At 41.2% G+C, this 17,630-nt stretch overlaps 2 protein-coding genes across 2 annotated transcripts in view; one reads left to right on the top strand and one right to left on the bottom strand.

Annotated features, from left to right (window-relative positions):
• LOC120631991 (integrator complex subunit 1) overlaps window positions 1–13,805 on the top strand; it is a 37,096-nt gene extending 23,291 nt beyond the window's left edge. Inside the window, exons 24-36 of the mRNA XM_039901719.1 lie at window positions 879–1,037; window positions 1,769–1,919; window positions 2,228–2,361; window positions 3,136–3,261; window positions 3,786–3,904; window positions 4,468–4,600; window positions 5,463–5,660; window positions 6,154–6,341; window positions 8,565–8,750; window positions 9,490–9,654; window positions 10,445–10,574; window positions 11,977–12,148; window positions 12,783–13,805. Of these exons, the coding sequence (XP_039757653.1) occupies window positions 879–1,037; window positions 1,769–1,919; window positions 2,228–2,361; window positions 3,136–3,261; window positions 3,786–3,904; window positions 4,468–4,600; window positions 5,463–5,660; window positions 6,154–6,341; window positions 8,565–8,750; window positions 9,490–9,654; window positions 10,445–10,574; window positions 11,977–12,148; window positions 12,783–12,994 (2,073 nt within the window). The 3' untranslated portion in view covers window positions 12,995–13,805. The remainder of the gene's footprint in view (window positions 1–878; window positions 1,038–1,768; window positions 1,920–2,227; window positions 2,362–3,135; window positions 3,262–3,785; window positions 3,905–4,467; window positions 4,601–5,462; window positions 5,661–6,153; window positions 6,342–8,564; window positions 8,751–9,489; window positions 9,655–10,444; window positions 10,575–11,976; window positions 12,149–12,782) is intronic.
• A 194-nt stretch (window positions 13,806–13,999) lies between these two features.
• On the bottom strand, window positions 14,000–17,363 carry LOC120632334 (viral IAP-associated factor homolog). Its single transcript, XM_039902181.1, has 5 exons — window positions 17,247–17,363; window positions 16,989–17,121; window positions 15,412–15,640; window positions 14,919–15,127; window positions 14,000–14,603 (listed from the first exon to the last, which is right to left on the bottom strand). The coding sequence occupies exons 1-5, from the start codon at window positions 17,250–17,252 to the stop codon at window positions 14,491–14,493; spliced, it is 690 nt and encodes a 229-aa protein (XP_039758115.1). The 5' UTR covers window positions 17,253–17,363; the 3' UTR covers window positions 14,000–14,490.
• Between the last annotated feature and the right edge of the window lie 267 nt (window positions 17,364–17,630).

Genomic DNA, 17,630 nt, shown 5'->3' on the forward strand with positions numbered 1-17,630 from the left:
AATTTTTTGTTAAGGTGCTGAGTACTTATAATTGAGGTTAAAACTACTTAAACTATTCATTTCACAGCGGAAAATATATGTATCTGATAATATGGCCGACATTAACGATGGTCACGATTTACTGAAATTTTTACGAAATAGAAAAAAAATTTCAAGGTTATAATGTGTAAATAGGATTAGTTAAACAAATAAAAAAGTTTGGGAGTGAATTGCTCTAACTCATAGCTTAATATTAATATACTGTGACATGGTGATAACAAAAAAAAAGACCCGGCTAAGTTTGTTGTTGGCCCTTCTTAGACTAGGGCGCGTTTGGAACCCTCGTAGCTTTAGGTTTCAGTTGGCGAACGAATTTATCACCATCCCCTTACAATTATGTAAAAATACATGTATGCACACTTCATAAATACCTGTGATAGGCCTACATGAAAAAGAAATTTTCAATTTGAATTTATGAATTACTCTAACGAATATATCGAGTTCGTTTTTCGGAGTCATTTATTCAATTTTATGATAAAATAAAAAAACACTACATATTTTTGGAGACACAACCGAGTAGTTTTGAATTCTAACTTATACTGATATTTTTTTCAAGTGTACGTAAAAACACTTTAAAAAACTATAAAAATATAAAAATTGTTAATTTTATAAATTTAAAATGCATATAAAAATTTTCGGAACCAGATTTAACCTGCGACTCTCTGGCAAAAACACTAATAAAAAATTATAAAAATTGTTACATACCGAAATCGAATACCGTCACGTCAAGATCTGAAAGCGGGGTCCACACACGCGAACGGTCGTACACTGGTGCAATTATGATTTTTTAATTTAATCTTTTTATCTGAAGTTGTTACCGTTTTGGGTTTCATCACTAGTTAATAGCCGACGAAGCACGCGGCGGCGAGAATCCGTGCACGCGTGCTACGCTGTCCTTCCTACTCACTGTAAACGTAGCGGCGTTGCTGCGACTGCCAGCATACGCGGCGCCGTTGCTTCGTGCACTGTTTCACGCCAAACCGTCAGGATTCACTGAGGTTAGTATCATACCATTTAAAAAGAAAAACTGCTTAGTTTCCTGCCGGCTTCTTATTACTGGATAATAACTTCCGAAACATTCTGAACTGGTAGCGAGGTCACTACGAACAAAAAGACTACTCGTTGCAAATGTTCCTACATTAGCACTCGAAATTAATGCATTTTTAATTGAATTTGAATTATACCAAAACATATCATATGTGCATTTAATCTTAAGGTCCTCGTAAAAAGTATAGCCGAGCAAATTTCTCTCCGTGCTCCCGAAAAAAAAACATCATGGGGAAACCTGCATGTCTGAGAGTTCGTCGACCAAGCCATTCCGCACAAAGCAAATTGCGACTAAACCCTTCACAACTAGAGAAGAGATCCGTGCTCTGTAGTGAGCCGCTAATGGGTTGATGATTTGAACGATTATTCTGCTCGCTGCTTCCCGTGGTGCAAAAAATTAAGTCAAAGTAGTTCGTTAGTGTCTGATATAGTATAAGTGATGAGGAGAGGGGACTGGCTTTTGTGAGACAAATAAAACAAAAGGTTGAGGTGGGGACTTGTAAAGAGGTAAAAGAGAGGACCATGGATACAGAAGGTTGGAAAAGGCTACAGCTCTTAAGTTTAAGAAGAGTTGCTCAGTTGATGCATAAAGGAAGGACAAACAAACAAACTAACTAACAGGAACACTTTCTTATTTACAATATTAGTTAGTTATCCTCTACATCGTTGCTTATGTGTGCAGGTGGCGAAGAATCTGCTGATGCAGTGCAAGTGCGCGCGCGGGCCCGTGGCGGACGCACTGCGCAGTGCGGTGGGCGCAGCTTCGATGAGTGCGGACCACTCCCCGCTGCCCACCATACCGCAGCGCGCCAGCAAGGAGCAGCTTGTGGCAGGTCATTCACTCACTATGATACTAGTTATATAAAAATACCAGTACATTTATAGTAAGACAGCTTGTTTGTATACTCATTGAGAGTAACGGGGCGCAAACAAGGTCGGACAGACTACTGATCATTACATTGAAGTTCAAGAATTTTGTACTCATAGACGTAAACTTGCCACGTGTACCTAGAGCGCACGCCAAAGATTTAATTCAGACTTTTTCCTCTATCCGCTAAACTATGCATACAAATTGCAATTGCTGTAGTGGGGAAGGTATCTACAGAACATTGACTTGATAGTAAAATATGCTGTCTTGCAGCATTCGAGTCCACAACACCAAGCACTCTGGAAGCCGTTGGCAACAAGATCATACAGTCTCAAGACACGAAGGTGGTTGTGGACACCATCACTCATCTCCTGGACAAGAACCAGAAGAACTGCTACGAGCTGACGGTAAGGCTTCTTTTAACTGAGTTCCAAAATAACAAGGTCATATTTTAAACGAGAATGTCTTATTTATGCGGACGGACAAGGTGCATAAAGCCTATAACAGTTTATTTATTCGAACGCGGGAAAGTTAACTACGATTTGTATGGTATCGAAAGAGCGCCATCTAGTGACTGTATAGTTTCCCAGTAATGTCACTAGATGCTAACTATGGGCCTCATAAGAAGGCTCAGAGTCACTCAGCGGGCGATGGAGCTATGCTAGGAGTGTCTCTACATGATCAAATCAGAAATGAGGAGATCCGTAGAAGAACTAGAGTTACCGACATAGCTCAGCGAGTCGCGAAGCTGAAGTGGCAATGGGCAGGGCACATAGCTCGGAGAAGCGATGGACGTTGGGGTCTTAAGGTGCTGGAATGGCGACCCCGCGCCGGTAAGCGCAGCGTAGGTCGGCCCCCAACGAGGTGGATAGATAACATCAGACGAGTCGCTGGGAGCCGCTGGAGGCAAGCGGCCCAGGACCGTGTATTGTGGAACTCCCTACAAAAGACCTATGTCCAGCAGTGGTCGTCGATTGGTTGACATGATGATGTCACTTGATGACGCTTCTTCGATGCCATATAAATCGTAGTTAACTTTCCGGTGATCGAGTAAATTAACGTAGGTAAAAAATCTCACACTTAGCACTCTGAACCCTTCTCGTTGTGGAAGGAGACACGTGCCCTGTAGTGGGCCGGTAATGGATTGATATGAAGTATTTCATGCAGTTGTAATGTCACAGATAAAGGTAGAGGAAGACGAGAAGTGCAGCAAGCAGGCGGCGCACGTGCTGTCCGTGCGCGGGCTGGGCTGCGGCCTGCTGCTGGACTGGCTGTCCGAGCTGCAGCGCGAGACGCTCGGCACACAGGTGCGGTGCAATACTTTTAGGTTTTTTTTTCTCTTCTTGCTTAACACAGATTAGCCAATGTCAGGTGTATGTTTAATTAAAGTTGGGAAACTTAAAATATAAAATATCAGGAGAAATTGACTCACGAAAAGAGCCTGCTTTTACGTTTAACTTTTAACGTCTTTTAGGTCTCCAAAGTTAACAAGTAAACTTCGACAGGCGTTGCTCTGAGACTTAAGTACTAGAAAGCTGTAATTTGGCGTTGGTTTTATACCAACGCCAAATTATGCACTCGTCTTATTTGGATTTTCTCTGGTCAGGTCTGTTTTCGGACCGTCGCTATGGGTGATGGTTAACCGAGGGTCGGGTAGCTAGTTTAGGTTAGCCCGCTGCCATCTAAGATCATTGCCATCATCACTTACAATACGTAGCAGACTGAGATTGGAGACAGAGCCTCACTTGTAGTGGAATAAACACAGTCGGCGACTGGGTGCAAGATGTCGGCATTGAGCACGAGATCAAAAGCGACGATGACTTGTGTGCAGATGCGGCTGATGTTCGTGCGCGGCGGCGGCAGCTGGCGGCCGCTGCTGGTCACGCTGCTGGCGCACCGCGCGTCGTGGCGCACGCTGCACGCCTGCCTGGCCGCCCTGCTGCAGCCCGCGTGAGTGCACGCGAGTACCAACCGGCCACGAGTGCGGGCCCTACCAGACATCGAATACTTTAGAACCTGCAAGGCTAGGAGACAAGACCATTCACAAAAATCAAGTCTACCAATCCGCACTTCGCCAGCGCGGTTGACTACGGCCTTAACACTCATACTAAGAGGAGACTAATTGTCCTCTTTAGTGGGTGATGGGAATTAGATTATAAATATTAAAACCCCTTTGACCCAAAGTAATTGAAATATTATAAACGTAAAACATTTCAATTGATACCCATAACGTGAGAGTTGTGATAAAAATATATGTGATGGCGGCCATCATGGATTTGAAATTTATTAAAGTGAACAGTATTCACAGTCAATCACTGTCATTTGATAACCATATTGACGGAATTGTGCAAAAATTTGAAATCCGTCATTTTGCGGCGGCGACCTCCCGATGCCACAGACAGAGAGACACGTCAAAGTTATGAAACCTCGTTGTTGTGTTTGCATCGGGGGCTATGAAAACTGTCAATTAGATTGATCTTCAATAATAGTGCAAATAATCTTTCTCACGATAGCGGCTGGTCGGCCACTTCCGTGCTAGACTTTGCGGAGACGTTGATAGGCAGCCCGCGAGTGTGGCAGGGCCGCGACCGCGCCACCCCCAAGCACCACACGCCGGAGGACTCGCTGCGGCTGACGCATGCGCAGGTTACTGACCTTCACTGGCTTCTTCTTTTACTTCTAGGTCGGTTACTGCACGTAAAGAACCCAGTTCCTACATTTGTAGTTATAGTCATGATTGTCAGACCTATCAAATTACCCACCTGATAAGTGCAAAACCTCAATAAAGAGATCAACACTTCGCAGGGACACGTCCTGGAAATTGCCGCCCTGTGTCCATCAATCTGACGCGTAGGTGTTAAAGTTCATGGTCCATCAACCTTAATTGGTGTCCCACAGGGCTCAATTTTGGGTCCATTTCTATTATTGGCACTTGTGACATTGTACTGTTTGCAGATGATACATCTTTAATTTTTTAGACTGACAGAAGTAAAGACAATTCTGAAGATGTAAGCCGTGCACTTCTTGCTCAATAGATAAAAAACCCAATTCAAAAGGCATTCATTGAATTAATGATAACAAAGCTGTTACTTACCTTAATGACTCTTCTTCCTATTCTATACTCCTGAGAGGTCGACAACTCTCCTCTCATTTGAATTATTACTCTAAATAGTTCAGACTTTTTATGAACTAAGAACTTCGAATCTGTGAGTAACCTTGCTGTTTCTTTGCTGTTTGTCGTTACCCCCTTCACTAACCACGCTGCAAATAAAAGTCCATACATCCAAGCTCGCTCAAAAAGCGCAGTAGACCGCTGAGGGTTCCAATTTCGTCGTACGTATTGAACTGATTTCTTAAACGGACTGTCAATCAATAAGTCTTCAGATAAACTTGTTTTGAAAACTCCATTCGTGTAAAAAGTTCAACGTTTACAAAAAAATGGCTTAGGTGAAATAAGTATAGTAGAGAAAACTATTAGGTTTTGTTTTCAACTATCTTTTTTTTCAAGCTTGACGTCCTCATCCAATACGTGAGCGAAGAAGCGAGCGAAGCAGAAGCGTCAGAGGGCCTCGAAGCAGCGCGCAGAAGCATCGAAGCACGGTTACCGCTCATCTTACGATGTTGCTCCGCTCCGCACGCGTTGCTAGCCGCAGCTCTGGCTGCTTCGAAAGCGCATCCATTGCTCTTAGTACTGCTGTACATGAAGGTAAGTTGAAAGATCGCAAGTTACGAAGAAAACCCATTTTATTGCATTACTAGTTGTTCCCCTTTCCTACTAAAGATTGTAACGCAGTGTTATAGTAGCAACAGGCTTATCACACTCGTTATTCCATTATTCAACATCGGCACAAATCGAAGTGCGAGCCGCACAGGGAGAGATTGTCGTTTCCCTTAAATGTTATCGAGCCACATGGCTAAACCTCTGGCGAAGCTATCAAATTATTAAGCACTATTCCACAAAACTTTTTTACACTAGCCATATAACTTTAAAATCTATATATATTTTATTTTTTAAGTATTTATTTTCCGTTTCAACTTTAATTCAATTTTTACTTTTTATTTAATTTAAATCTAAGTCGTGTACACATATAGGGCTTAGAACAAATCTTGTAATTACTTATATTTAGTTATCACCTGTGTTATGTGTACCTAATAATAACAAACAATAACCAATGCCCCTGGTGGTGCGTGTACCTTAGGTGCCGAAGGTGCTGCAGTTGTTGCGCGAGTGCTCGGAGCGGCCGCCCGCCGCGCCGCCGTCCGCGCCGCCGGAGCGCCTGCAGGCCGCCGCGCGCCGCTCCACCAGCGCCACGGACCGCGTGTCGCACGCGCTGCTCACCACGCTGGCCGCGCCGCCGCAACACCACTCTAAGGAGCACTCGCAGAAGTCAGTAACCCTCGCGCCTTGACCCTAGTGGCCTAGACTCCGCGGGCGAGCGTTGCGCATCAGCGCCACGGACGCATAACACCGCGTGTGACAGGGTGGACAGACGACATCTAACGAGCCGCTAGAAACCGTCTGAAATTGCTGCCTTGAACTGTGAAACTTCCTACAGTAGATCTTAGTCTAGCGTTGGAGCAAGAAAGGAGTTAAGGCACGGCAAATAGAAACATACCCGTTTTCACTCAAAAACAAAATTCAAAACTCATTTTATAAGCACTTTTGAAACGTCAAGTTAGTAAGTAGTGATTCTACCACCGGTTCCTCCGGAGGAAGGATGATTCCTCAAAGAGCCGCAAGAAACTCAGCAGTTTGCACTAACGATGAACAATGTAATCTACACTTATAACAAAACTGTAATCGGAAGATTTCTGTTTCAAAATCGATAAGTCCAAAACAGATTTTTATTTAATTTTTGTCTGTCTGTCTGGGCATCACGTGAAAACTATTCAACGTATTTAAATAAAATTTGGTATAGTCATAGCTGATATCCCGGGTCAACATATAAGATACTTTTTATCCCGATAAACAATAAGTTTCCTACGGGATATGGGATGAAATTTTTATCAATTTTACTTCATATCTCCATTAAAATTGCACCAATTTTAATCATTCTTTTTTGTACTACTAAGCATGTATCGTCTAATTTTAATGAAGATCTAATGAATATTATAGGAGATCAAGGACATAATTCTTCACAGATAACAGCAAGTCGCAAGGCATTTGGGACAACGATCGAATGCATGCGTATCATCTACTAATATTATAAATGCGAAAGTATGTGAGAATAGATGGATGGATGGATGTATTAATGGATGGGTGTATGTTACGCTTTAACGCCACAACGAATGAACCGATTTGGCTAAAATTTGGCAAAGATACCTACAATATAGTCTGGCATAGCTCATAGGCTTCTTTTTATCCCGTAAAAGCAAACAGCTTCTACAGGATAGCATCGAAATTTTTTCCCTATCTGTGTTTTAAAATCCGCGCAGCGGAGTTTTGACGTGGTTTTTTGGATAGGCATAATTGACGTGTTTTTTTTAAGTCGACTTATTCGCGGACGAAGTCGCGCGGGTCCGCTAGTTGTTTTATACATTGCCTTCTTCGTTGTTAGTAATGCCCAATCTAAGGATATTCCTACACATACATATACATTTGACCAAAAGTTACCATGCAATATTTGGAGAAACGTTTTTTTTTCTATAAACATCGTCTATATCGTTAGGCATTCGATTCAGGTGATTCCAGCTTCAGTAAAAACGGACATTGGAATCTTTTTTTTTTTGTAGTAATAATTGACGGTCCACCTAATGATAAGAGGAATCATCGTCCATAAACAGAGCAACACTTCGCAGGGCATGCCCCTACTCACTCTACCCACGAGCTCTGTCACTACTACCTAATTTATGTGCATAAAAATATAACTACAATAATATATTAAGTGAATACTTCATAAGTCCCTGTGATAAGGTTTACATGAATAAAGCATTATTTTAACTTTATTAAGGTTAAATACAATAATAATAAGAAAATCATTACAGAACTCACATTATTATTTTCAAAATATATAAACCGTCTGTTAACTTATGGGCATGGTACTTAAAATGCTGGGCCTATTGACCCTTTGAATTGTAAGACTTAGCTCTTGGGTCACCAGACGTCAAGACCAATTTTTGGGACACGATGTTAATAATAATTTTTCTGTCTGAAGACCATGGGCATGTCTCAAACGCAAGTGCCGCAAAAACGTATTCATTACGAATAACAGAGTAAAGCATTGTTGAATTAGTATTTAGAGTTAACCTACTGGTACCGTGACCGCCGGTGTGGGTAGTTGTCTGGTAAGCTTCGGTATGCGAAGTATGTTCGGTATTGCTCTTACTTTATAGTTTAAGTTAACGAATGCAATTCTAGCCATCACCTAACCTTGCCTCTTCGTAGACCAGGGCGCGTAAACAGTTAGAACCCTCGTAACTTTAGTTTTAAGTTCATTACACAAATCACTTCAATGTCATATTTTACATTACGTACATGCGTACATTACACGCATCAAAAGTGTCATCTATGTGCCTATTTGGATAAAGAAATAATAGTCTTTGACTTACCATGTTGTACGTATGAGCGCTTCATAGTGGAGATTAGGTATCCATACATGCGTGCGCGCAGGATGTGTCGCGCGGAGGCCAACGCGCGCGCGGTGTGGGCGCGCTGCCGCGGCGCGGGCGAGCGCGCGCTGCCGCTGGCGGGCGCGCTGCTGCGCGGCGTTCGCGGCCGCTCGCACCAGCAACACCAGCACCTGCTGGCCGCGCTCGAGATCCTGCCCGACGATGACTTGTTCGCGCCCGCCGCCAGGTACATAATTATCCCTACTAATATAAATGTCAATGAAAGTTTGTTTCTTACGCTTTCACGCAAACACTACTCAACCGATCCTCATGAAACTTTGTACGCATATTTTTGGAAGTATTAAAAGTAATATAGGATACTTTTTATCCCGACATTAAGCTCGGTTCCTTGGGGAGAGGGGATGAAAATGTTTGACGATTTTACACCATAACTCCGACAAATTATAACCGATTTAAATAATTATTTTTGTACTACAGAGGTTATAATATGTGTTTAATTTTGCCAAAACTTTGTGCAGATCGGATGAATGTAGTTGGATATAGAGGACGGACAGACAGCTGTCCTCAGCGGACAGCAGCAAACCTCTCATTTAAGGCTTAGCGATACTGAATACTTTAATTTTTTTTAGAACTACAGCTAAATTGAATGCCATATCAAAAAACAAAATTAAACGCAGACAAAGTCGCAGGCAATAGCTAGTAGAATAATAAATATACTAGGACATTACACACATCGCCATCTAACCCCAAAGTAAGCGTACCGTAGCCCTTCAGATGGGAAATTCTTATTGTTCCTATTTTTTTGTTATAAGCACTTAATGTTGGTCTTTCCCATTTCAAACGAGAAGTAATTCTCGTGAACTCTTTAAATCATTCCTATGTGAGCATTTCCGTCCTTTCTATTTTAACTTTTTATTGGCTCTGCTACCTTATGAAGTCGCGTGACGTGTTTGGCTCGCCCGCAGCGAGGAGGTCCACAACATCTTGGAGTGCTTCCTCACCATGGTGAAGGAGAGCGGCGCCGGCTCGGGCTCGCTGGCGCACCGCGTGGCCGCCCTGCTGCGCCGCTACCGCGCCGCGCGCCCCGCCCGCGCCGCCGCGCTGCTGGCCGCGCACCGGGACACCGTGGCGTGAGTACTGCCACACTACAGGTTACGACACTGCTGCCGGCGGCTCCTGACCTACGCCCTGCTAAAGACGCTTTAGTAGTTGGCTCATTAAATTTAAACCTCTCATTTTATGTTGGATTCAAAAATAGAACGCTTATGAACACTTGTTAACGTATTAACGCTTCATAAGTGCCTGTGATAGGCCTACATGAATAAATAATTTTTGAATTTGAATAAGAAAAAGACAAATAGAAAAATAGAGACAGAATATTTCACAAACACGGAGATAGTCTGAAGAGGGCATTCACACTTTAGCTACGCCACATTATTAAGAACATAAATAAGGGTATTTAGCCGATATTCCACGCAGTGCATTGTGTCCAAAAACAATGGAAAGTCTCACTTCACACCCACGGAATGTGTGGCACTGATCTCCTGCCACAGTGAGAAGGGTTTTGACCGAAGTCCACCACGCCAGCCCAGTGCAGATTGGAGGACTTCGCCTTTTGAGAACTTTATGGAGAACTTTCAGGTTTCCTCAAAATGTTTTTCCTTCGCTGTTATAAAGCAAGTGAGTATATTCTCCCCCATCGAGAACTACGACTTCACTATTGAAGATAGAGATCCAATTGGTTCGGTATGAGAATCACGCTCCGAGCCACTGGTGCGAAAGGATGAGAGGGACCAGTAAGGCAAGAAGAGGCGCCACGGGGAAGGGTTGCGCTGAGGGACGGGGTGAGGATGGGAGTGGTTATGGGCGCGAGCAGGGGAAAGGAGGGGCAATGTTTAACGAGCGCGCTATTGTTTGCAGGTCGCAAGCTGCCCTCAGCGGGCTGATGGGCGCAGAGGGCCCGCCCGCGTCGGTGGCCCCGCCGCCGCACGCCTTGCACGAGCTACGTCGCCGCGTTGCGCCGCCGCCAGAGCTACATTGGCTGCTGCAGGTGACGTGCTGCACTCTTGCTATATCCCCCGATGTTCGGGCCACTGCTGACACTGGCACAAATAATGAGGCTATAAAATCCATTAAATGACATGCACAAAAGCACTGCCTACTCTGACGTCCAGTAATAGACTGAGTACTCGTATATTACTCGGTACTCGTTATACTCGGCAGTCTTTTAATTACTCGAACTCTGCCGAATAAGTCTGTATGAAAAGCATTTTAGCTTTTCATAATTTAAATTATACAAATTCATTCTCCATAATAGGAGCTGATTTTAGAGTACCTTATTGGATAAAACAGTTTCTTTCTTTATGCATGATTTGGATAAAAACCTTCTGCACGTCACTGTTGAAACCGTAGAGGTTTACATACTAAACTTGCATAAAAGACACAAGCGACCTGTATATGAGAGGTACTTAACTTGCATAAAAGACCCTAGCGACATGTGTACGACACGTGCTTAACTTGCATAAAAGACACTTGCGACCTGTATACCAGAAATACTAAACTTGCATAAAAGACACTTTTGACCGATCTAAGCTTGCATAAAAGACCCTAGCGACCTGTATACAAAACGTACTAAACTTGCATAAAAGCCAATACTAGTACACGGGTGTACTAGTATTGGCTACAATGAAACCAAGTAAAACCAGGTACTCGATTACTCTGCGAAACATTTACTCAATACATAAAATGTAAGTTACATTTTAAATTAGTAATATGTATACGAGAGAATAAAATAGAAATGCCAGAGTTTCGATAGATGCTGCTGGAATGGCTGAACGGATTTCGATGAAATTTAGCACAGAGCTGGGTATTCGTTTAGAATATAGTCACATCTATTAAGTAATTAATAATTATTAGGGTATTTGTAAAAATCCTAATCAATTTAATAAAATATCTGGCCAATATGAATTTATAGTTATCAAAAGTTTAATTATTATTTACCCACTTTATAAAATTACTTTAACTCTCAACCATCCTGACTTAAGTTTGCAACCCCGCAAGCGTACCTAGGCCTTTAATCGAGAAGCTAAAGCTGTGAATCTACAACCGATTCGGAATGCTGATTGTACTGAGAAGAACCGGCAAGAAACTCAGTACTTGCTCTTTCGACTGTTTTTCAGTTTCTAGGAGTTTATATGTATATTATAATTATTTACGTATATTATTCATTAAAAAATATTCATCAGTCATCTCAGTACTACGCTTACCTTAAGGGCTAGATGGCGATGTGTACATTGTCGTTTTCCCGTGGGCTAGTGGCAGATTTGTTTTAGCTTCTCACAGCGAAAGAGATATTCATATCCTTTAGCGATGTGGTATAAACCGTAGTTATAACAGGCATTTCTAAATGGTGTGACATTTTTGTTGAATCGTCTTGTCCTTCTCCCACGCAGGAAGTGGAGGCGTGGGGCGTGAGGCGCGGGGGCGCGTGGGGCGGCGCGCGGGCGGCGGACGCGCTGCTGCGCGCGGTGGCCCCGCTGGCCGCGCACCCGCACGCGCCGCTGCGCACGGCCGCGCTGTCCCTGCTCGCGAAACTGCTGCCGGCGGCTCCCGACCTGCACCCCGGTAAACGCGCTACCATATCATGTGCCATGAGTATACAGTGAGACGACTAACTTTAGTAGTAGCAGAGGATTTTTGTGACAGCTCTTGGGGGAAAGAACTACCACGGCGCTAAGCAATATTGTTGTAATGCTGTGTTCCAATCTGAAGGGCGTGGTTGCCGATGTAACTATAGACACTTAACACCTACGCCTCAGGCTGACGGACAAAGGGCGGAACTTTGTAGAACGTGTTCCTTGCATGCTCTGTTTATAGGATATGGTTTTCCACTTATCATTATTTGGGCCATGTATTTGACCAGTCAATACTCACTAAGACTATAAGTGAAGTAATTTGTGAACGAACAAAAATAATGCGGGCAACAGCTAGTTATTCATCATAATCAATAGCCTAAAACTGTCCACTGATGGACTAAAGGCCTCTCCAAAAAGCAGGGTTTTGCCATAATCGGCGCGTTGGGCGAACGGGCTGGTGATCGCAGATGGTAGCAGTAGCACAGATGACTCTGCTGTTTGTTACATTCCCTAAGTCGCCTCGTACGACACCCGCGAAAAGAGGGGTGGAGACAACTGTATTCTGACCTGCCGTCACCACAAGGCTGGTTATTACTATTAAAAAAAAAATGTGTGCCCCCCAGGCCTGCAAGCCATCCTCGAGTGCCTGGACTCGAGCCAGCCGGAGGTGGCGCAGTCCGCGGTGGACAAGCTGCCGGAGCTGGTGGTGGGCATGCAGGAGCACGCGGCGAGGATCCTGATGCGCGTGTTCGAGCTGGGCATGAAGTCGCGCCTGCCCGTCGAGCCATGCATCGCCAAGTGCGTCGCCACCATCAACCTTAACCGGGGCTGCTGAGCGCCGCTCGAGGTGCCAAGCATCGTTAGCCATCGCGACACTAACATTGTTCAATACCGCGAAATAGACATTGGCAAAATAGCGCGAAAGTAACAATGTTGAAAACACTTGTATTTTTAAATACAGCAAAATTTCCACTTTCACACACCCCGAAAGTAACATTCTTAAATATAAACTGGGAAACACATTACAAACCCCAAAACGAACCTAATGCAATAGCGCGAATGTACACTTTTAAAAACCGGGAAACTGACATTGTTAAATACTGCAAAAGTAACGTCTTTACAACAAAAAATACTGAGTTAATTATTTACTGCAAAACCATTGTTAAATACCACTAAACTGACATTGTTAAACACCGCGAAACTAAATAGGTTAAATAAGCATAGAGCCAAGTATACATTCTTACCGGCCCTACCAAAATTGGAACTGAAAACCAAGACTGAAATGCAGATGGTCCAGCTATTCGTTATAAATAGATGTTTATTTGCATAATACTGCCATTTAAGTATCAATTACGAAGTCACAGTGTATTGCCATTTTGTCATTTTGCAATAACCCCAACGCTGACACTGAATACGGGCCAGGTAAGTTAGTGGTTCTACGTTATAACCCAACATGTTCGGCATTGTCATGGATTTGCGGGTGGTATCCACGACGATTAGTATGGAGGTAACGAATTTGTTATTTAATTTTAATGTCGCAGTTACGTCGTGTGCCACCACAAATTTCACGAAATCGCGACCATTAACATCTAGTTTAGGAGTATGTAAATATACATTAGCTTTAAATATACGGTATTAATTTACTACTTTTAGAGTTTCAATTGAAATCCTCATATTTTAGCAGCAAGGTGGGTTTACTGTGAGAAGCGGTCTATCCCTGCCTTCTATGATAAATGTCAAATTGATATAAATAGCGAAGGTGATAAATAAAATTTATAGAATAAAACAAAGTCATATAGGTATTTAAGGTATTTTAATAAATTATATAATAATCATAAAATATGAAAATAAATACTTTTCTTGTCACAAGATTTTAATAATATTTGGTAATACTTGAAACTGTGCCATGATGCTGTCAAATTCATTCATACCCAAAATCTCTTTATACAATAACCGTCATAACTGACGCCATTTATTGCAGTTGCAAGTGTGATATAATTTTAGCTTCATAGAGAATTATTTTTGTGATAATATATCACCATTCCAACTAAAACTTCTCTCCAAAGGAGTTCAATACACTTCCATACATATTTGAATGAATATAGTTTAGTCCAGATGTAAGTTAATGTAAGAAGCTGTAAAGCTTCTTAACACCAGATCTCAATCATTTCCATTGTTGGATATTTCTAAACAATCAGAATATAATTTAATTAATATTTCGCGACACAAGCAAAGAAACCCAGCAATCCAGAAGCTTTAATCTATAGCACCAATATCTTAAAGTACACTTTAGTTTCATGTATGAAACAACTTTGTGGTGATGTTACTTTGTTACCAGTCATTTGATCCGAGATCTGTGAACATTTTGTCTTTTATCTTTGGTCTGGGATCCTCCTTTATATTTGTATCAACTGCTTCTACTTGACCCAATATATATTCGAGCTCTGGAACAAAATGTAAAAAAATGAAAAATCAAGAATAAAAACTAACTTTCACATCATAATTATTATTATTATATTCTGTGGCAAATAAATTTAAAAGTTAAAACAACTGTGAGACAAAAATGATATCCCCTGACAGGGCGTATAATCGGGGGATATAATAACGTGTCCATCTGCTAAAATGTATATTTATTAGGTGTGTTGGAAGCACCATAGCTTTAGTTTTAAGTTCACCAATATAGTCATCACCACACATATAATGAAAAAAATTTAAAAGTGCCTCACAGGTCCATTTTATTTAAGAAATTTTGTCTTTACCATCACATGTAAGTGCAGTGCCTCTCAACTCAAGCGGCCCAACAAACTGTTTCTTCATATCCCCTTCGAAGTAGACAAACAGACTAGGTAGGTTCCTCTCCGGGAAGTTTGGTATACATGTCTGTGCGATGGCTTTCAAGAATTTGGTGTAAGGAAACTTAGCTGCCAGTTGCTTCATATGCTGGTTTATGAGCGCACACTGTTGAATGCTGCAAGAAAGTATATAACCAAATTAGGATTGTCACAAAGTCAATTATTTAATGAAATTTACTATTAATTACTATTGACCGCAAAAAAGTTCAAGGTAATGCATTCATCTTTAACTAAGGAAATATAAGTTTTATTTATTTACTACTTACAAGAATGATAGTATAAATATTTTTACAGATGCTTTAATAGTGTAAAATTTGGTTGGTCTCTAGATGAACCCCCAGGAACTTTTGAATCAAATTTCAGTGTTAATATACATTAATTATTTTGATTAGATACTTACCCTTGCTTGTATAAGTGTATCACCACCCAGATGCCTTCACCAGCCTTGTTTACTTCTTGCACATAGTCCTGCCCAGACACCTCCCTTACTTCTCCAAACCTGGGCTTTTCTGACAGCTTCTTCAGTTCTGCTATCCTCTTCCTCCTGTATTCCTCTATAACTGCCTCATCTTCTGAATCTTCCAGTTCATCCAAACCATCAAGATCCAACTCTGAGAGTTGTTTGTCCTCTAAAAAAGTGTATATTATATCATATATATATCCTCATAAGTTTGCACAGTGTATTTATAAGTAACGGAAATCACACATTTTGGTTGTTGTATAATTACTGATTAGCCATTAGTTTTATCTCAGAACATCAGTGACAAAACAAACTCTTTATAAAACCTCCCTCTTGTGAAAAATAGGCCTGTAATAAAACAAGGAAGATTTTAGAGCATCCCTCCACCACATAGCTCTAATGCAGATTAAAAGGCACTTTAAAGGTTATTATCACACGTTAGCGAAAATAACCAACCAACAGCTTTAAGTGCCAAGTGCCAAAACTTGGTCTATTACTAAGCACCACAGAGATAAATGTGTGCAATGGAGAGAAGCATGTTGGGAGCAAAGCTAACAGACTGGATCCAAAATGAAAATATTAGGATCAAAACATACAATATATAAAGTGGAGGTGGACTGAGCACCTACTTAGATGCAGCCTCAAAAATGGAGCAAAAGGGGGACACTTTGGTACTTGGTACCAAGCAGAAAAGAGAAAGGCAGCTACAATGATGGTAGGATGACATCCAAACAGTCCAATAGTGTCAACTGGAGGCCTTTGTCAAAAGACAGAGAAATCAGAAACAAGCCATTTCATGACCTGTTTTCTGCAATAAAGGAAATTTTATTTTGTTTACAGACAGTGGACTAGTTACCATAGCCCAGCAACTTTATTTGTGAGCTTAACCCACAATACAGATGCTGGGCTTAGGTAACTAGCTCCAGACTCTTAGGTGACAATTGAAATCAGATTTTAGTCACAATGACCAGAACGAACTACTGTAGAAGTAGAAGAGCAATGACTGACTTTGCAAAGAAGTGGTAGAGACACTACAAACAGACATACTTCACAAAAATTGCTTATAAAGCAGGTCTACTTGAAATTTTGTAAATACTCCCGAACACTTTGAATTAATGAATATACTTTTATTGCACACCACAAAAAGTACATAGAACAAAAAGAAAAGTATTAAAAAGCATAGATAAGTACATATACAATACGGCAAAGAAATTGAGGAAAGGACAAGTTTTCCTGATCAGCCATTAACTTGTGTAAATATCATGTATCCAATGCATAATTTTTTTTATTTGACAGTCTGTTGACCCAGTGATTCCAAGGCAGTGGGTTTGATTTACACGACTGGAAAATGTTTGTGTGATGAACATGAATGTTTTTCAGTGTCTTGGTGTTTATCCGCATATAATAAGTATTTATGTGTATTACATTTATAAAAATATTCATCAGTTATCTTAGTACCCATAACATAACAGGCAATAAGTAAACAGGTGTACATAACCTCAAATATTTGTACTCACTTTCTTGCTGTTTTGTCTGTATCGTTTGTTCAATCATATTAACGATTTCATCTTCGGAAATCTCTTTTTCCTTGGGCGGTAAGATACCTTTGGACCGGAGGACGTCGTTCCATTCTGTATCTTCATTTGGATTCTAAAAATATTAATCACTTTTAATAGGTACCTCACATTAGGGGCCCAATAGGTTTTAAATGCGCAAAAATAGCTAAACAAAAGCTTTCCTTAACGCTTAATATTAAAATAAATCTTTGTTATTACCTGCATTTTCTGTTACAACTAAAAATATTTTTAACAGGATTCTAATATTTATTTTTATGGAAATATGACACCTCAAGTCCAAACTGATGAAAACAGAAATGATTCAGTTTCACAGACAAATGAAAACTGAAAGCACAGACCATGAGTGAAAGTCTACAAAGAGGATAGACATACTTTGTATCTTCTTTATTGTCTATGCCAACATTTTATGTGTTACTGTTATATAATAGTACAAAATTTATGTTTGTTTGTTTGAACTAACAATCTTTTTGAACATTTCTTATTGACTTGGATAAAACGCTTATTGAGGATAGATCACTATAAGCAGCTTCGGCAGTGTGTACTATAAAGCGATATTATAAAGGAAAAGGCATTTCCTTCCAA

The sequence above is a fragment of the Pararge aegeria genome, chromosome 19 (assembly GCF_905163445.1).
Source record: "Pararge aegeria chromosome 19, ilParAegt1.1, whole genome shotgun sequence".
Lineage (NCBI taxonomy): Eukaryota > Metazoa > Arthropoda > Insecta > Lepidoptera > Nymphalidae > Pararge > Pararge aegeria.